Genomic DNA, 23,660 nt, shown 5'->3' with positions numbered 1-23,660 from the left:
TCGTTTACAGAACTAAGGGAGACTTCTTGAAACAACCATTATGTCCATAACACAGGCTACTTAAGTTCCAATTAAGAAAAGGAAATTTAAGGTATTGAGGAAAATAAATGGGATGAAAGCAAGTCATTTGCTCCTTGGTATTTTGGACCTAAGCATTATCTCCCAAAATCTTTTTTAAATAGTCATTTATGACTTCAATTGACTACAGAACCTCCAAACATGTCACCTTAAACTAGCCATGTCCAGTCAAACCTGTACAGAAAAAATCAAAGATCCAGTCAGATATCATTTCTATAACTGGAAATGCTCAAGACAAAACAGTTACCTGAATTGCACAAGAGACATCAAACCCCTTTTCAAAAACAAAGGCACAGAAATATATCTAAGTATATCAGCTACCTGCTTGGCTAAAGCTTGCAAGCTTGTGTTTTATAGGCAGTGATTTCATTGCACATCCATCCCATAACATGCCACAAGAAAATTCACTGTGCTTAGCATCATTTTTATAGATGCTCATAACTTGACACATTTGGAATTTCCAAGTCTGGCACTGAATGAACTACTTAAAGACTATTTAATTGCACAACTTCAGTCATTTTGGAACACTCTCAAAAAGTTTGTGCCAAGAACAAAACCAAAACTAACAGCAAGAAAACAAAAAAGGGAACTCAAAGGAGCCTGAAAACGAGTTTCAAAGCAAGAACAGATCAGTTTGGAATATAAAATCTCCATATTGAATAACATACACATGACAACAGAAGGCACGTTAAGGAAGCAGTTTAAGACTCTATTCCTGTTGAACAACAAAAGAATGATGAATACGTAGATTTACTAAGTCATCAAACTTAAAACCTCAAGATACTTTCATCCCTTCATGTGCCTAAATCAGAGAGGTTCCAACGTTAGTAAGTCACAAAGTTTCAAAAACCACAGGTTAGTATATAGGTTTGTTCTGTTTCTTTCATTTAAAAACAGATTTAATTGAGTTTTAAATATCACATTATATAAGTGATAATTTCTTGATTAACTTGTAAGTGTTCCAATTTAGATGAGGTCCTTGGCAAGTTTCAAAAACAATTCAGTCCTTCAATCTTTCACAATTATGTGACAGTTTAAAAAAAAAGTAAAACATGCATAGAACAGGAAATTTATTCATAATGAATTCCAGCAAGTAACTAAACAGTGACAAACCACACTGAAATGAAGAACAAAAGGCCACTAACATTTGAAACATTTAAGTACTGATGTGACAGATATATAATCCTAGAAGAGGAAGAACTTTAACTTTTTCTTAAATTAAATTAACTACCTAAGCAGCAAAATCAACTGTGGTAATAACTTGTATCTTATTTTTAAGGTAATGGAAATTTTAACTTACAGAAAAAGATGCTCCTTATCAGTTACCTATAGATTAATAAATACATCACTACTGGAATCATCCGAAACTCGATTATCAGCCAAACATTTACAGGAGTTTTCAAAGTTATTTGAGCGAACATACTAAATGAAAGCTGCTAAAAATAGCTCCTATCTGAGCCTTCATAAACTTTTTCTAAGAAAAATAAAATAACACAATCCATACCAAACATAACTTTAAAGTCAGCTCCAAAGACTGTAAGTTTAAGATGACTTTGGTTATATCTCCTAAAAATATTTCTGAATGTTTTATTCCAAAATTAACTGACCTTGCCAAGCCCTGGATCAAGTCCCTAATTACAGCAGCCTTTCTGCTTCACAGCAATGACTTGACATAGCTGGTTCTGGCTCAGTCAGTGCAATTCACAGTGCTAAGCTGGGCCTCTGTTCTCCATATGCTGGAGAAGGGTAATGAGTCCTACAGTTGCCAGCACACTAAGTAGGAGAAAAAAAAGCCTAACCAAAAAACACACCACCAAGGAGAAAAGACAGGCTTGTATACAAAAATCCTCACACACTTAGGGGGTTAATAATCCAGAGTACTGACAAGCAGACTTAAAGTAGCTTACTGACCTAGGAACACAGAGCAATTCTTCAGAATAACTTCCCAAAGACTCCCCCATAAATCCTTTCTGGAGTTTATCACCACAACAGCAGGAGCAACTTAACTGTTTTAAATCAATTTTGAATCACTACAGCTCAGTCCAGTTTATTAATCTCACTGATCAATCACAAAAGATTTATTTTACTACACTGAGTCAGACAACTGGAAGCAAGGTCAGCATAACTACGAACCCATGAGAAGCCAGAAGTTCCAGAGCAGAGATCTAGGCTGAGTATGCCTTACAGACAGATGCATACAATCAGGTTGGCATTCTGGGATTCAAAGCTGCAAGGGCAGAACTGCTGCAAGAGAGATGGCCACTTTTCTCTCATTCTGTATACTGAGCATCAGAAAACCCTTCATGAGTCCAACAACATATTCTGTATTTGTTCAGTGTATCTGGACAAAATGCACAGCACACACAGATAATTTAGGAATTAACACGTTATGGCACTGCCCCTTCCAAATCAAATTTGTTTGAAGTATCTTATTTCTGCTACTGGAACAGATCGATGAGATGGTTTTTATTGGAAAAAAAATCAAGTACTTCATGTAAGGTTGTTTCAAAGTCTTTAAAAACATACTGAATTGGAACTACACAAGTGATTTTAAAAACACTTAAGACTTCTGCTGAACTTTGTTGTTCTGGGAGGGCTAAAGGGCAAGCAGTTCCACCTCACAATGTGAAAAAACACTTTAAGAGTGCCTGTGTAGCTCTCACTAGAGGGTATTCTAATACAAAACTAACTAAAAATTTCAAAGATGGCATGTTTAAAGATTATGGTCTAAAAGGTTTACATTCAAACCAAGATGCTTAATTTCATCACACAGCAAATGAGAACGATAGATTTTTACCAGCACTTCACATACAGATCTTTGACATCTTTTGACATCAGCAGGCATACAGGTTCAGGTTAAATCCATTGCTATTCCACAGAAAACAGGAGACTGTGAGAAAGCCTCTCATATTTTGGTCATCGTTACACTTCGTGGTTGTTTACTCATGCCTGAAATTCTCCCATTTGCTTTTCATGGGGAAGGAAGACAAGAAAAAGACCAGGAGAGCTACTCTCAAAGTGCAAATCTCTGCCTCTACCAACATGAGAAGCAAACTGCATGTGCAACTGTGCCAGCATGACAAAGCAGGAAATGCTAAACCTAAACTTTGGTTCCAAATTTGGAGGCACATGCAGCACAGGCCATTTCAGTGCAGTGTGTTATGATCCCAAAATACTAAGACCAAAGTGGTACTTCAAAGGATTTTGACTTTTGAAAGCAACAAAATCCAGTAACAGCCCTCAAACAGTTCTTGGGAAAATAAACCCACTCAACAATTTAAAGAAAACAGAATACATCACCGCAAAAGCATAACATAGTGTTGGGAACAGTATTTCTTTCACATGTGATTGTTGTGATTTCATAAGCTCAGGAGATCCTAGACAAGCACATAAGCAAGCAGTCAGCCTACAATGTGTGACTTAAAGCTGTCTTGTGCCTACAGGTATGATTAGACATGATCTCCTAGGTACACTTTATGTGTAGTTGGAATGATACAATTTTTTTTTATTTTTAAAATAAATAATTTTAAATTTAAGCCATTATGGCAAAGCACCCTGAACTCCTACAGACCAATGCCAAGTTTTATTGTGGGAACACATCAGCAATTCTTCTACTGTAGCAATAAATGAGTCTTAACATATACTTAGAGAGAACTATAAAGTAGCAGTTAACCTAAGATTGTGTCATTTGATGGTCATACATGGCATGACCAAAACACTTGGAAAAAAGCTATTTAGAAACAATGGCATCATATGCAGGATACCTTCCAACTTCCAGGTCAGAAACAGATCATTCCAGCTCTGAGCATATTTTTAAGTTACCAATATATTCTTTATCAGATGAATTCCATTTGGATTTTAGTTTTTTCCTCAAAAAACTTTAGTTATGCTCCAGTTCATACATGAAACACAGTACAGACTAAAAGGCTTTCACCAAGACTGTACACAGCCTGGTAAGTCACCCCAGCAGTGTTTCTTGCGCTAATCTAAATCCAGGCAACATCTTATTCACCATTGTGAACGAAAAGTACCAATTCTAAATCCACTTGTATTAGACACATTGTAGTTGACTTTTCTGTTTCAGAGCAACAAAGTTAGCATGTGCTTTTGTTACATTACACTCATTTCAAAATGAAACTTAACCATAGCAGCAGTAATGCTACTGAAAAATGTGCAAGATACTCAAGTGAGATTAAAAAAAACTTATAAAAAGCTTATATTTTTGAAAAGAACTTTCTATGTGCAGTATTAAACCAATTCCACCCTGAAAAAAATTGTAAAGTTATTTTGAAATATCAACTCAGTCCCTTTGAAATCCACTCAGTTAAGTGTATTTTATCCTCTCAAGCCTTATTCTATGCAATACTGCTGAAAAAAACAGTAAAGAGACTCATCATTTCACAAAGAGCAGGCAACACGAAACACAGAGTATCAATAAATCAGAGTTTTGGCAACTGCAAACATCCATCACATTCCAGTTTTGGTAGGGCCATGCTGGTCCTTTGCACACAAGTATGGAAACACCACTGATACATATTTTACCTCAGATTCAGTGCTTAGTCTTCAAAACTTCACTATAAACTGCAAGTAACTGAAGCTGAAGTGGTTCATTTCAACCATTTTCACTGTATTGTAACAGCAGCTACATTTGGAATATTTTCTGTTTCCACAGAAACATCTATCAATATTTAATCCTTCTATCAACTATAACAAGCTGCACATTTGCTACACTCAAAACTATTTGATTAAATTGTGACTACTCATGTCCTGCTGAATAAGCCATAGTTACAAGACCTAGAAGTGTATTTCAAGAGAACAAAAAACCTGCCAGTAAAAGGCTTGGTATTTCAGGCTACCTGAAATAATGGAAAAGCTGAACTGGAGAAAATAAAAAGTCAATTATCTAAGTGTAAACTGGGCTAATGAAGAACAACATTTTGTGTGATGTGACAGTACACTTTTACTGAACTTGGTGGGGTTCAACTGATTTCCTCCTGGAGATGTCCAAATGCTGTATTTTTTCCTAAGCTCTCCATAAAAATGCAGAAGGTGAAAAGGATTGCTATTTTTAGTGAACATTAAAAGCTGACACCCTATTTGAAGGTTTTTTCTTCTGCTATCATAATCATCACAAAGCATACTAAGGGGGGGGGGGGGGGAAAAACCCTATTATTGGATCCAGGCAGTATAATACTGAAATTATCAGTCTGAAAGTGCTGCAAAAGCTAAAGGAGCAGCCACGTTAAAATGTGTACTTTTCAAAAAACAGTTTTTCTTGACAAAAGCCCCCAAAACAATTAGATCTAGCAACCCCTCAGTAGGAAAAAACATTTATAAACCTGTACCATAGCACTTACATCAGAAATAGCTTATGAAAAAAATCTTCCAGGCTCTTGACAATCTAAGTGTGTTGACAGTGTCCTTTAAGACCTAAATGTGAGATCCTGTGATCAGCTGACCACACGGTAACTCAATCTTTATAAATAACTAAGCCAGTAAGCATTTGCTTAAAGAGCTGTATGATAAACACACATAATAAAAATCCAAACGTTAAACCTGGCAAGAAAGTATGAAGGAGATTTTTCCCCAACTCCAGAATGACCATTCATCCATCATTCTTTTTCAGAAGGTCAGCCGATGGAGAACTCTGGTCAACTTTGAAAGAAATTGAGTGCAGTGAGTCACTGTGCCATTTAAACAAACCATTCCCACTCAGCAGGGCTACAAGAGACTATGCTGGTGGAGATATAGCCAGACAAGCCCACCAGGCTTGCATCATGCCTTGTCATTTGCATGTGTAAGAAAAGTCTGTTTTACAATTCATTTTTTTGTAATAAGTAGATCTTGGCAACTATCTTAGAAGTTTGTCAATACACCAAAATATAAGCATGACAGTCAAAAGACTTTTAGCCAGAGAAATTTCCAGCAGAAGACTTGTAGAATTTTGGTTTTGATGGTCTATATGTTGTCTTTTTTTAATATAAAATTATCTTCTCTTACTCACTGTCTTCAAACATCTGCCAGCTAAATTTCAGTTAACTACTGTTTTATAGTCTTAATATTTGTAGCTAATTTAGAGAAATGTTAATCAGCAATTTATGTTCTGAGTGAAAGCTATCTCAAATGCAACTGAGCATCCTGACCACATTTATTTCCCTGGATTAAGTTTCTCATACCATGTACACTTAAACACCCATTTGTACAGAAATTTTAGGTGGTAGACAAGAATAACAGGAAGATGACTGGCCATGAAGACACAGTTTTAAAGACAAATGTAAAATTGAGGACAATTAACTGCCCTATATCTCATCCTACAAATGCTGAAGGATGTTAAGTGTTGTGGAACTTGATTCATTTTTTAAAAAATTTCCGATTTGGTTAGAATAACCTAAATAGGAACCTTTGACTTCAGCAGCAGATGACCTGCCACTTGCAATATGTTCATCTATTTTTGCAGACACTAAAGAGAGTTAAAATTTCTGTTTAGTCACCTGATAGCACATATGAATGCCTCCTCAACAGCCAGCTCCACATGTGGAATGGAGCAGAAACGTGCACAAGTGAGGGTGAGTTCAAGCCCAGAGAAACTTACAACCAGAACAGATCAGACAAACTCACTGCTTCACAGGAAGAAGAGCAGCTATTGCAGTAATGAACACTACTAGTGAGCCAAAACAGTCATGACCCACTTGAGTAGTTGAGCACAGCTGGTTCACTTAGAGCAAATTATTTGACATGGGTTTAATTAGAATAATTATCAGTAGCTATGGGAAAGAGCAAGTATTTTGTGTATGGGCCTACAGGGGTTAAGTGTTCAAGAAAGATTAATATAGCTCCTGTAAATAACAAAAACACCAGAAAAATGGGAAAATTACACACAGATGTATGAGGACAGCAGATGGCCATCGGAGAAAACAACTCAAGTGTGGAATTAGTGCTTTTTTAAGTTTCGTCACTAAACAGACATTTTTAAAATGTTTAGGCTCACTTGATCATCTCACCAGGAAGCCATACAGTGCAGCATGACGAATTTCCTTCACAAATATGGCATCTTATCACAAACTCTGCTTAGACTAGAAAGAGAGGTGAAAGAAGGAGGACTTATGCTCACAACCACATTCCCATGTTAAATACCAAGAGCAGTATTAAGTACTAATCCTCAGTGGATATGGAATTACACAAGACTAACAAAAGGGGGAGATTCAAGTTAGTATGCCCCACGTGAAAAGTTCACGATATACTTTGCCCAACACTAGTAGCATCCTTCAAGTGAAACAAATCCAGGCTTTGATCCAGCACCAGAAAGAACTCTGTATTGAGCCCTAATGCACGCATTTAATCTACAATGTCTGTATTTTAGCAGCTCATACTAATGAGCCTGAGAATGCTGGCCGACACCAAAAAGCTCCTGTTTTAAAGGGATAGTTACAATAGAGATTAAAAAAAGCACTGCTTCTCAAGGCTCTGATCTAACAGGCAGGTTTATAAATATACATGTATGCAGAGAAATGTTGTGGTAAACTCACTGGAAAGAAAGCGTTTGGAAAAAGTTGTGCTCCTTCCAGTACTTTTGGACATGCAGTGTTGTTAGAAAAATGGCTCATCTCCCAAACTGTTCAGCACTGTATAGAGAAAGCAAAGTTTTCATAGCCCTAACAAGCTCACCAGCTAAGGTATTGAACACAGACTTGAAAAAAAAAAATTGAACTGAAAAGGTCAACTTGGAGGCTACATCACAGTTAAAAACTGAGAAATGCCTGAAATTAAAGAACAAAAGAAAGTAGGCTGGGCACCAAACTATACTCACTGACTGTATTTCTTCAAGCTAACTGAGCTCTGCTTACTTCTGAAGAAGCTCCCATATTGAATATTCCATAAAGACGCCACATTGGACAACTAGCTAATTACTGTCTCTGGGAAGATTGTGTTTTAAGATTTTTCCACCTAGTAAAAGTCAACCTACCTGCCCATAGTTGTCTATGCCAGTTACTAATCTATTTAAGTTTAATAAATCAAAAGCTGTCCTTAGGGACTGGCCAAGAGTCGTAAGTCCTTCAGCTTGAAGGTTTTTCAGCTCATTCATAAACGTTGCATGGTTTTCCTTCCAGCCAGCCTGCAAAGAGAAACGTGAGAAGATTCTACAGATACGAGTTTTGCTTTCCTGTTCGGCCACAAAGAGCCTTCCTTCCTGCACGCAGCTCACTGTAAAATGTTAACTAAACACCTCAGAGCTTCGTAGTATTTGATGCTGCCCCAAAAAGCTGAAATGACGGACTTCTCCGAATCCTTGAAACTCCCCATTTACCAAATGGGCATTTTTGATTTGTTCCACGGGACAAATTTATTTGAGGACACCGGAGCCCAAACCTTAAAGCTATTTACATCCTCCTCCCAGATCCCTGCCCCGATGGAAGCCAACTGCGCTGTGAAGCGATCTCCAACAGGTTCACCGTCCTGTGTCATGTGGACCCACCGCCCCCTTCCCCCGCGCGGTGCGTCCCCCGCCCCCGCCGCGGCGGGGCCAGGGAAGCGCCGTCCTCTTCCGAGTCCGGGACTCTCCGGGCTGAAGTCGGTCCTTCCCCCGGCTCGCCCCTTCCGAGCCGAACTCTCCTTGGAGTTGCTGTCACTTCTCCCAACTTGAATAAATATCCCCCACAGTTCATTGCTGCTCGCACACACCGCACAGGGGAAAAGCGTCGGCCATGTTGATGTCAGCGCCGCCGCCGGAGCCCGTGTGTGCCGCGCTCCCCCGGACCGCCGGCAGCCGGGGCGAGGCGGGCGGGGGGCGGACGGGCCGGAAGGAGGCCGGGAAGGAGAGGGGGTGAGCGGGGGTTACCTTGATAGCGTAGGGAGGCTCCTCGAAAGTGACCAGCATGTACCTGTCTCCCCTGCTGGCCGGGTCCCGGGCTCGGAGCTGCAGCACGGGGGACAAAGCGGAGGGTGAGCCGAGAGGCGGCGCCGCGGCCGGAGCCCCCCGGCTCGGCCCGGCCCTCCCCTCCCTCCCCGCACACACACGCACTCTCTCGCTCTCTCCCGCCCGCGCCCCCGGCCCAGGCAGCCCCCCGCTCCCTGCCGCCCCCTCCCCTCCCCGCGCAGTCAGTCTCCCTCGCTTTCTCTCGCCTCCTCTCGCAAGGCAGAGCCCGGTACCTTCATGAAAGTCTCTACAGCGCCTTTGGCTATATCCAGATAGGTGGTGCCCAGATGGGTGCGCTGGTTCATGGAGGCAGACGTGTCTATCAGGAAGAGTAAGATGGGCATAGTGCGGAGGGGCCGGCGGCCGGACGGCTACATGGAGAGCGGGCGCGGGGCTGAGGGGAGAACCGTGGCGGGGAGGTGAGGGGAAGGGAGGAGAGAGAAGAGAAGACGGGGGACGGGAGAGGAGTAAGTGGCTGTGAGTGCTGTGCACGGGGAAGGGCGCCTCCCCGCTGCCCCTCTGCCGAGGCGGGGGGGAAGGGGGGGCAGCCCTGCCTGCCCTGCCCTCCTTTGTGTGAGGGGCCTGTTCAGCCCAACACAGGCTGGTTTACGAGGGAGAGGCGGATAGGGCTGCGCTGCTGGCTATCCTTCCCCCCACCACCACCTTCCTCCTCCACCGCCGCCCGCCCTCCCCTCCCCCTGTTGATGTTACTCAGAAGTTTCAGGCGGAGCAGCCGCAACCCCACCGCCCCGGCACTTTCTCGCTCTGACTGAGGCGCTTCCTCGCTCGCCGCCCGCTTTTAAGGCAGCCTGGGTAGGTCGGCCCCGCCCCTCAAGGACACGTCCCCGCCTCACGTGACGGCCTCCTGGCTCCACCATAGGGCCGCGGTAAACGCTCATTACCATATTCAAATCGGCCGGGCAGCCGCAGGCGGGGGGGGGCCCGGGCGGCGGGGGCGCGCAGGCGCAGCCGCGGGCGGGGGGGCGGCCGGCCGGGGGACACGGGGCAGGGCGGGGAGCGCCGGTGCTCGCGTGGACGCCGCCCGTGGATGCGCTCCAGGCGCCGGGGACGCCGAGGGGCAGCGTGGGAGGGACGGACGGGGGAGGGATCTGTCGCCGCCGCCCCTCTCGCTGAGCTATTTCGAGGGCTGCGGGGTGACGCGTCCCTCAGGGGCAGCGCCCTGCGCGACCCGCCTGCCCGGGGAGGGCGGAGGGTGATCCCTGGGGAGCGCCGGGCCGGGCCGGGGCGGTAACTCCGGCGCTGGCGGCTCGTCGCCGCCGGGAGCGGCGGGTGAGTCACGGGGGTGGGAGGGACGGAAGGAGGGAGGGAAGAGGGCGGGCGCTACCCCCGCCCCGTCTCCGGGCGCCGCCGTTCTCCTTGAGGCTGCGGGAAGATCCCCGCCTGCCCCCGCAGCGGGTCCTGTCCCCTGGCCGGGACGAGGGGAGCGCTTTAGGGGCTCTGGGTGATCTGTGCTGCGGCCAGATGCCAGCGCGGCCCCTCCGGCCCGGGCGGCGTCCGCAGAGCCCCGCTAGCCCCGGTGCCGAGGGAGCGGAGGGGTTTCCTCTAGGAAACTTTGGCTCCTGGCAGACAGCACCGGGCTCGCCTGTCGTGTCCACTGGGTTTAGGATGGAGAAGACGGCCCGGTACCATTTTGGTGATGAATTCCCAGAGACGCTTCTGGCCTATCATTCGATCCTCCGAGGAAAAAAAAAAAAAAAAATTGGCTAGCCTTAGCTGTGACCTTTTGCCTTCCATACGGGCAGTGATTAACAGCTAAGTTTTTTTCCATCCATACTGAAGCACTCCATATTTATTTCTTATAAATCTTGTAATTATGGAGTGTTCCTAACCAATTAATGATGAAGATCTCTCTTCTCAGTTTTTTGGCAATTTGTTAGGGTTTGTTTGTGGGGTTTTTTCCACAGCAATTGAGTCTACTGTTCACAGCCTTGGAGCAGTAACTCCAGAGCCATTTCTTAACATAATCTGTTCAGGAGAATGCTCTGCTTCCTATCTGATTTTTTTTTTTTTTTTCCCCCTCCCTGATCCAGCTGATGTGCTCCCACAGCTACTGCTCTAGAAGGTTTAAAGGCACTGTGCTCCTTCCTTCTCCCAAGATAAAATTGGCAGTGTTCTGGCTTGATTCATCTTGGTCTTCAAGACAAGATTTCTGTCTTGTTAGGCAAGAGCTTAACTGGACTCTTTTATTATCTTTTTTTTCAGACTAATAGAAGATTATAATTTCTAGGAAGAGAGAGGGATAGAATCACATTTCCATTGCAAATTGGTATTGGCAATAAGGCATTCTTATGCCTTCAAGCAGCTTATTTTAGCTTTCCTGTTGGTGCTGGACCTGTGACCTGTGCCATCCTTTCTCAGGCTTTGGGGTGAAATCAAGGGCACTTCCTTTCAGCCCAGTTTACCGTTCAAGGCCATTAAAGTATCTCCAATCTTAAGGACCTTGGGAGAGCTGGGAAGGAATTTTTGGAGTTGGTGCAGACCAAAGTACAACAACTTTTGAAGTAACTTCTTTTTCTATGATTATTTCTCACTGTGGATTGTGCTGCTGGTGATGAGAGTGGCCAAGCTCATGTGCACCCAGTGGCTCTTGAGCTGCTTGTATCTTTCCATCAGTTCAGTATTAGAGCTCTAGCAGTGGTGCTGGGTCTCATGAGCTGCAGCAGGGTTGTTCTGGTATAGGTTCTACTGTTTAATCTGAACTGCTCCTGTCAGAGGGAGAAGACCAGCAGGTGCCACAGAGGCCACATTGTTGGGTTACCCTGGAATCCAGCTGCATGTTACACAGTAAAACACTTGGACTATACACAGTAAAACATTTGGACTATCAGAGAGGCTTGGTTCACAGTCATTTTCTCTCCACAGAGGTATTTTGGGACACCTTCTGTCCCCTCAGGTCCCCAAAGAAGGTTAAAGGTATCTTCTGCAGCTCCTAAGGTCAGCAAGACTGGCTGCTGGAAGAGTAGTCATTGTCTCCCTGAGGTGGTGGGATTCAAGTTGTAGGCTGCGGTGCTGCTTTAGCAAATCACGCCTTGGGATCATTTGGGAGTAATGTGGACTGAGTGTATGATGATGACCTTTAATTGCTTCCTTTTAAATTTCTGAGATAGGCACATTGTTCAGACATGCCATATTCTCTCTGTATGTTGCTGGTATTTCATTGACCATCCTAATAAAACCATCATCACTTTTATGTGTATGTCATCAAGCATCTTCTTGGGGAACATCTGAAAAATGGGAAACTTCTGGAGTGGAGTGGTTCCTTCTCCAAAGTGCTAGAAAAGAGGCATTTTAGAGTCCTTGCCATACCAAGAAAATGTCCTGGTGAAAGGCAGCCTGGGCAACAAAGCCTTTACATAAATCCTGGGAGGCCATTTGGAATTACGTTTTGTTGCCAGTAAATGAAGATAGATCAGGGAAAAAGCCATGGTCATTCATGATGGTAGAATCAGTTATAAACCAGCATGGATTCTGAATCAACTTTGAAAATTGCAAGCTGTAGGCATGCTGTAACTGTCTTGCCAGTGCAAGAGGAAGGTGAGACCGAAGCAGCTGGCCCCACTCTTATCCCTAGTTCGCTCAGCTCTGGTAATTATCACCAATGGGAAGAATCCCACAGACAAAACTTATACACAGTTCAAATGGGATTTATACAGGGAAACTAATTTACTGTATACTTTTTGCTGATATCTTTGAGGCCATTTGGAGCTCTTATGCATCTTATATTAAATCTGTATTAGATCTGCTATAGGGCGGAATCATGGCTGGGGGTGTGGTGTCTGCGTTAGGCATTGGTACTTTGCTGCTGGGAGCTGGCCAACTTGATTAATACTGAGAAAGATTCTTTCAAAGACAGATAATCATCCCAGGCCTTAACTGTGCATCAGCCTCTTGATGTGAGAGTCATAATGGCTGGCACTGCCATCAGAGTCGCATTTATAAGTCTGTGTGGGAGATTGGCTGCAAAGGAACAAACCCCAGTGATATTAGTGCTTATGCTCTTTACTGGCAGAGCCGACACAGCTGAGCAGGGAGAGTTAAGGCTGACCCTGAAAACAGATGCATCTTTTTTTTTTTTTTAATATGGTGAGCAAAGTGACATCCCATGCACTGTCCAAATGAGCCAGTTCTACCTTTTCTCCTGAGTCAAGATGAATGATTTCAGCAAGCTTCTGGCTGGAGGAATACTCTTGCTGTCCTCATGATGCAAAAGATTCCACCTGCTTCCATAGGTTTTTTTGTGTTTCTTGTACGTCCATGAGGAAGCATGAATGTATATGTATTTCTAAGAATATCTGTTTTCTCATCTTCCGAGAATAGGTGTCCATTTGGGCACAAATAAGGTTAGTATTGAAGGTCCAGATTTACATTACATTTGAATGGTAAGTCAATAAATCAAAAATCAAATATGAGTGTAAAAATATACCTAAAAACCTCCATCATATGAAAAAAAGCTGAAGAGATTTTCCTATCATTTGCTGTTACTGTGTTTTTCCTTAAATAGCTTCTTCTCCAAGTTAATGTTTTTGAGATTTTTGTTGTATTATCACATAGTGTTGGCCTTATTTTGTCCTAAACTTCAGGCTTAAATGGAAGATGCTGTGTTAATAACCTTCAAGCAGGTTGGAGAACTAGAACTGATAGTATAATTTTTTAAATTGTCTGTCTCTTCAATATGGAATTATTTTCACAAAGGAAATGTCCAGCTCTTAGTCAGTCCAGGTCCTAATGATACAGTGAATTTTTTCACACCTTCCTTTAGAATACAGTTCTGTAGCCTTTTAGATTGTCATTATTAAATGTTTCCCCCCCTATTTAACAGTAACATTTTCCATTTCCTAATTTAATTCTACTGGTTATCATAAAAACATATCTCTTTAAACAGCATTCTGAGTTTCAATTTATCTTTTAATACTTTTTTTTTAGTCTTCCTTCAGCCATGTTCTGTGCATTCAACTTGCTTTTTGCCACAAATAAAATTTTACTGTTCACTTGTCTTGCATACATGGCAGCATATATTGTTGGGAGATTTTGTTTTGTCCTGTTGGGTTTTTTTACTAGTTTCAATGCAGTGAGGTTTGACCTTATTTTTTCTTCACTCTCCCTAAAATTCTTACCAAAGATAAACTGATTAAATCTTATAATTCAGGCAGCCTAGGTAAACAGAAGACTTTTTAAAAATATATTATAGGACTTGACTGAGGATGCCTATTTTTCCAAGATTTGCAGAGGCAGCTGCCTTTCTTTGAAAATAGCACCTTTTTAGAAGCCTGTACTTTGGGTTCCCTAGCACCAGAACACAGTGAAACTACATCTCTCTGCAGAACAATGACCTCTGACAGAAGTGGGAATCTGGCTTCTCTTGGCCCATCTTCAAAGACAGCCTCTTTTTCATTGTACATCCATTGGGAAACCCAGAGGATAACCTTTGAAGCTTCCTAGGGATTTTTGTATTCCCCACCACCCCTCCAGTCATCCAAATCCCTTGCTGTTTCCTGGCTTGGGAGTTGGAACCACAGTGAAGAACAGTGTACCATCCAGGGGAAGGACAGTTAATGTGGAAATACAAGAAAATGTGTTCAACAAGAGTTTGATAGAGCTTGTTCTCTAACTGTGCAGACTGAATGTAGGTACTGGGAGACTTAAATTCGTGAGTATTTGTGAAGTACTTGGGTATTTGTAAAGAAAGTTATGATGGAAGTGCACAGTAAGATTATTTTCAGAGAAAAATCCTGATCTCTTCGTCGTCATCTGGCCATGACAGCAGAATTCAGTCAGTTAATGATGGAGAGGTTGCAAGGCATCTGAATAGAAGATAAGGAGGCTTTTGTCATGAAATAAACTGTGTTTGATACATGCTTTTTCTTTACTATTATTTGCCATAGATTGAAAGGTCTTCTAGACTATGCACTGTCTTCATATGTATTTAACAGTGTTTAACAGAGCAAGACCTCTCCTATTTGGGACCATGGAGGAATATTAAATATGATCTGGAAAAAGCTACTTAAACTTTTCAAAATTACAGTTGCAATAAGGTAACACACATGAGAATTCAAATAGAATTGCAGTTCTTATTTACCCTTCCTAATGTGTTACATTGCTCCTTTTACTTAAGTTAGGGTTCTGGTCAAGAACAAAACCCTATCTCAGCTCCGGTCCTTTAAATTTATTCTGTATCTAAGTATCTATCTACCTGAGTATCTAAGCTGGTGCATCAAGATCCAAAGGGAACAGAAAACACTCTCTAGCACAAACACCTTTTAGCATACAATAAAGTCTTCTTCCCTCCCTCCCTCCCTCCCTCCCTCCCTCCCTTCCTCCCTTCATCCCTTCATCCCTTCCTTCTTCCCCTCTCCGAGATGCTGGTGGCAGCAGCCCATTTGATTACTGATACCACCAGAATGCCCAGGAAAATATCAGTACAGACTTCTCCGCTTCCCACCAGTCCCCAGGTCATGAACACAGGAGGAGTCTTGAGGAGACTTTTGCTTGTTATGCCAGGGTAAAAAAAAAAAAAAAAAAAAATCTTCTCTTGCCAAAATGTCCAGAGATAATAGGTCTATGGAAAGTTTGAGAAAGATCATTCGTAGCAATCTGCCTGGTTTGGGTGTGGGTGTGGGTCTGTGTGTGTGTGTTAAATTGTCATCCACACAACACAAGTACCTGTAAAAATGTTGCCATGCAGCCTTTCCTCAGGAGGACAGGAACAAAACTATTATACTTCTCCTTTACAACACCACTTTTAAATGGTCTTTGGGGTGGTTGTTACAGCGCTCCCAGGGTAACCTTCCTGGGGCACTGATGCCTTGCCTGTACCCGCTCACCTGAGCAGTCCCCTGTCACTGTTCCACTGATTGCTTTTGTTCATTCCTCCAAGCATTCCTTCTTGCCTTCACTACAGTGTTTCATTAGCCCTGGAACTCATATCCTTCCTGAAGTGCTGGACCTTCCTGCACATTTCATAGCATAGCAACGTAACTCCATTACCATGGATCCCAGACGCACGCGTACAGAATTTATCTAACTAATCAAGCAGCTAAGGGACACCAATTTCAGCTACAGTCAGCTTGGATTATAAAGCACTTAGAGCTAAAAGGTAGCCTACAAGCACTTCCCAGGGAGTCAAAGCAACGAGTTGGGGGTTTTTTGTTGTTTGTGATTGGTTTGGTTTGGGTTTTTTAAATGGCAAATGTAATGTGCATAATCTTGGTAAACAGACAGAATTATTCATTCATTCATAAGCTGTTTTCCACTGAGGTATCACACCTGCATGTGGTATTTGAGAGCTGGGAGTTTGTTCTTTAAAATACTGCCTCACTGCAGAGGTTTTTGTCCAACTTTTACTCTGAATGTGATTATTGTGCATTGCTATCTTTTGCCCAAAATCAAAATACACTCTAAAATAAAGATGCACTCAGTTGCTCCCTGGAAAGCAGCTGGTTGGTGACTGATGCTGAACGGAATATGGACCAGTTGATCTTTTTCCACTTAGCAGTTAATGAAAACGTAATCAAATCTCAACTAGTAGCTAATCGGAAATCTCTACAAAAGCCATCTATAAAGCACAGACATAGGTCCTCCAGAATACAATTAACCCAATAAAGCCTCTCATCCAGAGAGGAAATCTGTCATCTGTATTTCATGCCTTCAAGGACCTATGTCAAGGTGTTTGGCACTGTTGCTGAGCATGTAATTCAAAAGATGCAATTAAAATGAAGTGAGAGGATTTTTTTTTTCTTTTCTACTTTTACATGCCCATTGAAGCTCTGATATAAGGCCTGTTTGTCATAGAAAATGTTAGTGGGTGCCACAGTGGGCAAATCTGTCCTACACCAATTTGCAGAAAAATAGTGTCTTGTTTTATAAATATTTCAAACGAGAAGGAAGGACACTTAAAACACAGCTTTGAAAATTGCAAAAGGATAATTCTTACTGAGTTAGAGACTACAAAAGCATTTCTCATTAGGAAAATTTTAGAATTGACTTGAGACCAGCTTATATCAAACCCTGAATTACAAGTATAACCTTTTCTCACAACAAAGCCTTCACTGAGCAGTGCTATTTTTGTCAGTGATGAGTTCTTTTGTTGTTGGAGATGGCTTTCGATTTCATGATGTTGCAATCAGAAAGCCTTGAACATTTCAGGATCAGTTCTAATATTTTCCTGTTGGTAAGCCATTTTTAAGGCAACATACCATTTATGGTTATTTTCCAAACATGGAGCCAAAATAAAAAGTCCAAGAAAGCCCATCCCATAATTCATGTTGGCAGTAAGTGTATGCTTCTCTAGATCTGGCAGAGTGTGTGTGTGTACACCAGTCGTGTGATAAGTGTAACATTTTCTCTGAGTTTCTCCTGGTCTTTTCCTCTTTTAAGGTATGTATGTTTTCTGTTGGTCTGTTTTCTTAGGAACTTGACACTGATATATGCATTTCTGTTTTCTGGTTTGTGTGACTTGTGAATAAAGCTAGCAGTGATTTATATAACTGTGGTCTCAAAAATTAACTTAACAACGCAAAAGTGACAAAACCTAGGCTTTTAACTATTATATCCATTCCAATACCTTTCAGGGTTTGCAGGTTGTTTTTTTAAAATTTTATTTTCCTTGATCAAATCCTATATTTCTTCAGTCTTCCATTTCAGGTCCTTTTTATCTTCTCTTTCAGAAAAAGTTACAATATGTTCCTCTTGACTTTTCTGCTTAGATATGTCTTATCTACTTAGATACAGCTCTCCTCCACTGGCTAAGAGAAAAAAAAACCTACTAATTTGCCCTGATGAGTGTTTTCATTCTTTCTTTTTTCAATGACTGGTTGTGCTGCATCCCAGACTTCTGCAGCAGCTAATAAGTAACTCCTGATGCCAGAATAATTCCTGATTCCAAAGGTTGACAGATATCATTTGAGCTCTCATTTCAGAGGTAAATGACAGCCCTTTAACCCAATTATAGTCCAGTGTGGCATAATTGGACTCATTTGTGATCCTTTACCAACTGGCTACTGCAGTTAATTTATGAAAAATGGGACAGTATTCCTTTTTCAAGGGGAATTAGAGTCTATTATGCTTTAATTTATACATTGTTTAGAATGCTCAGGTCTCTTTTTACCTTAGCACAATTTTTTTCTTTTCTGCATCTGTCCGTTGTTTCCTAGTTCCCTTTTACTATACTGAAATCTATTACTTTTGTGTTAATATGCTTTACAATAGTTTTCACTGAGACACTGAGGAGTTTTCACTTTTGTCACAGTGTCCCTCTAATTAATATGGACAATTTTATTATAATGTCAATTACTTTGTGGAGTGTATTACTGTAATTGTGACCATCATCTAAATCTGTTACTTATTGCACTGCTAGCAATGCAGCAGACCACTGCCACTGTATCACCCTTCCCTGTAATTCTGACACTGAAGTGAATTCCTTCCCAAATGGCAATGAGAAAGTCTTACACAGCTCTTTCTCTGCTTGAGTTTACTGTTTTCTTGATTGTGAAATTATCCTCTGCATAATTCAAGATCCGCTTCATGATCTGTGTTTGGCAGAATTTGTTACCCAACAGATGTCTGGACAGTTAATGACCTCTGTAAGTACAACCCTGTGATTTCTTGCGACTGATGGTCCAAGAATTTTTTATCTATTCCGCTACAAGTCAGCACTTGAGCAGCATGTCACCTCTTATTATAAAACAAAAGCATAAAATGTGTATAAATTTTCTTTTCAGAATTGTGATGCCTAGTCAGAAGTGGTATTTTTCCCTCATTTTCGTCTGAGTCTTTGTTCGTGTATGTGTACCTGCAATGCACAGATGCACATAGCTCCATGTTTTTCCTTGGCCATGATCGAAGGACATGAATGAAACCCCCTGAAATTAATCAAAATATAGTTTCATAGAAAAAGTACTCCCATAAATACAAGTCAGAACTCATACTGCACACCTTTAAGTTGGGGAAAGGGCAGATACCTAAAAAGGTCTATGGTAGCAAAGCCTTTTTGACTGTCACTTTTACACATAGTAAAACGTTGTCTTACAAGAGGATTTGAAGGCACTGGAGTGATGTGTTCACAGAATGAAATCATGCTGCAGCTGCACAACAATTCCTTCTTTCCCCTTCCCCATTCAGATCAGGTTCTAGCCCATCCCTGCATATGAAAGTTGTCATAGTTTCTATTCTGGATTGTTTTTTTCTGTTCGGTTATTGGCAGTTGTGAGAGGAAAATTGTCAGGCAGGATTGTATCAAAGGGGAGGTAAGAGAGTCCTTAGCATCTGGCACCCATCTTCCAGAGGAGTGTGTCAAGCAATTGAATGCTGATTGACACAGGTCCAGTCAGACATCCCTGTGGAGATATTCTGCAAGCCAGGTGTTGAAGTCCCTAGAACAAAAATCTGCACGGTGAAGTGCTTGAGAGGATGGCTTGTACTTCAGCATGTGCCACTGTGAAGGAGAGAAATTAGGCTGCCAGCATCCAAGTGGTACTCTAGCAGTCAGGGTCCTGGCAGCTGCCTGGGACTCTCACCACATAGCTCCTCAAGTGCTAGGAAGTTTGCTAGATGCCTGCACTGCTTCTGCGGTGGAAGGGTCATTGTGGCTAAACTGCTGGATTGGAAGGTACCAAAACCCTGGAGAAAGTTTCATCAGCTGGATCTGCACTGGTAAGGTTCAGAAGCCAATGCTCTTGCATTCTGTGCAGAGCTCTTGCAATTGATGTATAGGCAGATTACTTGGAAATTTTGGCATGAAACTCCTGGCAACCTCTCAGATGATACGTGGATCTGGCTTGGAGGAGGAGTCACTTCCTCAAAAGCAATTTTACATCATCACTTTTGGGTGAAGAAGAAAATGTTGGGGTTTTTTTGTTTGTTTGTTTGTTTAAGTATGTGCCTGCATGCATGTCTACTTTTAGGTTTCTTCTGATTGAGAAACCTGTTTCCAATATTCATTCAGTACAGTTTAAACCGTCTTTACATGTTCTTAATTACTGCCTGTCCCCTTGTCCAGTGTCTTCTCACTTGAACACTTTTGGAGGCATGGCAAATTCTTATTATTTCTTGTCATGGTTCACTGGCAAATAACTATTGCCCTAGTCCCCTCCTGTTACTGGACTCTGATCTAACATACCAGACAAGTTCTTTTGATTTCAAGAGCATCGCTTGGCCTCCTGTGGAGTCCTTTGTGCACCTTTATCTTTTTTGATACTGATACCTGGTTTAGAGCCTCTGTGTGAAAATTGTTCCGTGCTCATATTAAGCATAAAATACAGAGGGTATTCTGGGTCTAGTTAGCCTGAATTTCAGGGGCTAATGAAAACTACTGAGAGTGTAATTTTTTTTTTTTTCTCCTCTCTCCCAGCTGGACTGAATCACAGGTTTTCTCTGTTTTTGCATTTGGAGTTTCCTCATGCGCTTTCAGAGGTACAAGCTGTACACTCATCAGTTCCTCAGTCTTCACAGAAACATTTCTACTATCCTGTCAGATGATATTTTTATACAAGGAGGTCACTGAGTTACAGATGAGGACATGACTGAATAATTGGTTTTGCCCTCCAAACACATGGGGCCTCTTGTCTCTAGAGCATTTTCTGTTTTACAATAAAGAGTGTTTCTCCCACTTTCATGAATTTTCACATTTGGTGGATGTCCTAGGGTGGGCCAGTGCTTTTACACCCACTCTTGTCCCAAAGGAAGTCTCCCTAAAGCAGCTAAATTTGACTCAGATATGGTTCTCTCCTCAAAATCAAAGGGCACTCTGTAGATTGTGACGATAAACATATGGACCTATTACAGTGCAAGACGTTCAAAGCAATCAGACATTCTGGCTGCAATCTATCTAGAATTAAAATTATCAGGAGTGGCCAGGAGATAATCAGAACCAAATGCTTTACAACACCATCCATGATAATGCCCATCTAAATGTGACATTACTGGGATGACTATATGTGCCCAGAGGCTGAGGAACCTCTTACCACAGTGATGGCCAGAAATGGTGACTTGCCTGCTAAAGACAAGGTGGCACATAACGTTGGCACAGAATAAGACATGCAAAAGTTTATTAGACAATCTGGGATTCTTTTTTAACTCCAAACGGCCCTGCAGCAGTGAGTCATAAGTCCCTGTATACACTGAAACTTCTGCAATTTTGCTCTCAAGCTGCTTCTTGGGATTCCTTGCAGAAATCATTTTCTACAGGAGGGATGAGTTCAGCTGCCCTGCTTTAGGAACCACAAGCTTTTAAAGCCATCTTTTGTCACAGGTTTGAGCTGACAAAACTGGCAGCTTAGTGAGGGTTCCACCTATTTTTTAAGGACTCAGATGCTTCATTTGTACAATATGGAGCTTTCCATGTAATTGCAGTAAGAGGTAAAAATGGCTTGACTGCAAGAAAACTGACCAGCTCCAAAAACTTTCTATTTAAAGTATGTATTAAAATGAGCTTTGTTAGCAGTAGCATTGCTAAGATCTTCCGGCCATAATTTGTATCAAACTTATTGTATTTTTTAATTATTCCTTCATTCCTTCTTCAAAGGCACTTTCAATATTAACAAGCAACAAACATTTTTATATTTTTAATAGTAGTTTATATTTTAATAATAGTTTTCATGTTTTTCTCTTTGGAAACTCAGATCATAGAATGACAGAATGGTTTTGGTTTGAAGGGACCTTAAAGATCACTGAGTTCCAAGCCCCCTGCCATGGGCAGGGACACTTTCCACTACACCCGGTGCTCAGAGCCCCATCCAACATGACCTTGAACACTTCCAGGTCAGGGATAGAGCATCCCCAACTTCTCTGAACATGATTTAGTTTCTCACCACCTGCCTTGCAAAAGGTTTCTTTTTATGCCTAATCTAAATCTACCTTCCTTTGTTTTAAAACCCTTGCCACTTGTCCTGCCACCACCAGCCTTGGTAAAAGTCTCTCACTCTTTCCTACAGGCTCCCTTTATATGTTGAAAGATGTAATCATGTTTCCCTGGCACCTTCTCTTCTCCAGGCTGAACAACTCTCTCTGCCTTTCCTCATAGGAGAGGTGTTCAAGACCTCTGACCATTTCTGTGGTTCTCCTCTGGATCGGCTTTGGGAGGTTCATGTCCTTCCTGTGCTGGGGATGGCAAAGCTGGATGCAGCACTCCAGGTGGTGTCACACAAGGGCAGAGTGGAGGGGAAGAATCAGCTCCCTGGGACCTGCTGGCCACTCTGCTCTTGTTGCAGCCCAATGTGTGACTGGTTTTCTGGGCTGTGAGTGCACATTGCTGGGTCATACCCAATTTTTCACTCTCCAGTATTCCCAGGATCTCTGCAGGGCTGCTCCCAGTCCATTCATCCCCTGGCTTGTATGGGTAATACATTGATCTGGGTGCAGGACCTTGCACTTGGCTTTGTTGAACTTAGTGAGATTTCAGATGGCTGAAAGCATTTTGTTAATCTAACAGCATCTACCGTAGAGCCATGTGTAATAAAAGTGAGGAAAACAAAACAAAACAAAACAAAACAAACAAAACAACAAACAAACAAACAAAAACAAAAACAAAAACAAAAAAAAAAAACCACCAAATTTTCAAAAGTTATTGTAAGAAGTCGTTCCTTGATATTCCCTGGATATGTTCTTAATTGCACACTTGAGATGAAAGAAAAGGAAATACTTCAAAGTTTTCATATAGTTCCTACATTATATTAAGACAAGTTTATTTACCTTTCATGCAGGTTACATAGGTGATTTTAATGCATTTTCCAGATACAAAATTGTGTTTGCTGATCATACTTTATGATTCTTCATTATGACAGAGGGAAGATTTAGGGAAGGAAAAAAAAAAAAAAAAAGTCCTAAGTCCTGAGGCCTAGAAAAATATGAGAATAATGAGCTTAGAAGAATTAGTGGTCAGAAAGTTCTACCAAAACCACGATGAATTAAATTACAGAGGTTTTTTTACAGAAAGTTGGGAGCCCAAAATGTGAGTAATACTATAGCAGGATCAATGAGGACAAAGGAAACAGCAATAAGACTGCATACAATGCCAGAACTGCTTATGGGGCAAAATGTATGAGCCAGGAGTTCTCATTTGCAGCCCACACACTGACACAGCATCACTTTTTTTGTTCTCTCATGTTCACAGTCAGTTACAAAGCCAACAGCAGTTGCATGGCAGCTAAAAATGAATATATATTTTCTTGAGAGCGTGCTGCACAATGGTACTGCCATGTTTATTTTTTAATCCTAATTTTTCTCTCTACAACTTTGAACCAGAGCAGATTCAAGCTCAGTTTCTCAAAGGTCCTAATTTTCTCAATGGCCACATAAATCGAAACTAATAAAATATAAAAGAAAACTGTCACAGTGAGCAAGTAGGGCTTATTAATAGAATTGTGATAGGTGGTACACTATTAATTGTGTGACTGATAAATCCCTGGAGCAAAATAAGGAGCACTGATTAAATTTGAGGGTGCATTTTTGTAACAAGTTTCATATTTTTAAGCAAGACGGACAAGCAGATTTTCCACAGAACATTTTGGTACTTCATGAAGTTTGCCTTCCTATATAAAGAGCACATCTATATTTGTTTCCACAGTCTTCCAAGAATGATGTAGCATCTGAAATTAAAAATACTTTTCAGTAACTATTTTATGAAGGCTGTCACTGATGACAAAATAGGAGAAGG

General features: G+C 41.6%; 2 protein-coding genes across 4 annotated transcripts in view; one reads left to right on the top strand and one right to left on the bottom strand.

Annotated features, from left to right (window-relative positions):
- Positions 1-9,766, bottom strand: part of INTS6 (integrator complex subunit 6) — a 39,337-nt gene extending 29,571 nt beyond the window's left edge. For 2 of the 3 annotated variants that reach the window (XM_040054562.2, XM_040054560.2), the window contains exons 1-4: positions 9,704-9,765; positions 9,226-9,386; positions 8,915-8,992; positions 8,042-8,191 (exon numbers count right to left, since the gene is read on the bottom strand). In XM_040054562.2, coding sequence (XP_039910496.1) covers positions 8,042-8,191; positions 8,915-8,992; positions 9,226-9,336 — 339 coding nt within the window. In that variant the 5' untranslated portion in view covers positions 9,337-9,386; positions 9,704-9,765. Of the gene's footprint in view, positions 1-8,041; positions 8,192-8,914; positions 8,993-9,225; positions 9,387-9,703 lie in introns of all 3 variants that reach the window. The other variant, XM_040054561.2, reaches the window with a different exon arrangement.
- Positions 9,767-10,213: 447 nt separating this feature from the next.
- WDFY2 (WD repeat and FYVE domain containing 2) overlaps positions 10,214-23,660 on the top strand; it is a 77,845-nt gene continuing 64,398 nt past the window's right edge. Inside the window, exon 1 of the mRNA XM_058424013.1 lies at positions 10,214-10,282. The gene's annotated coding sequence lies outside the window, so the exon portion shown is untranslated. The remainder of the gene's footprint in view (positions 10,283-23,660) is intronic.

Source organism: Hirundo rustica, chromosome 2, assembly GCF_015227805.2.
Source record: "Hirundo rustica isolate bHirRus1 chromosome 2, bHirRus1.pri.v3, whole genome shotgun sequence".
NCBI lineage: Eukaryota > Metazoa > Chordata > Aves > Passeriformes > Hirundinidae > Hirundo > Hirundo rustica.
This window is presented reverse-complemented; position numbering and strand designations above follow the sequence as displayed.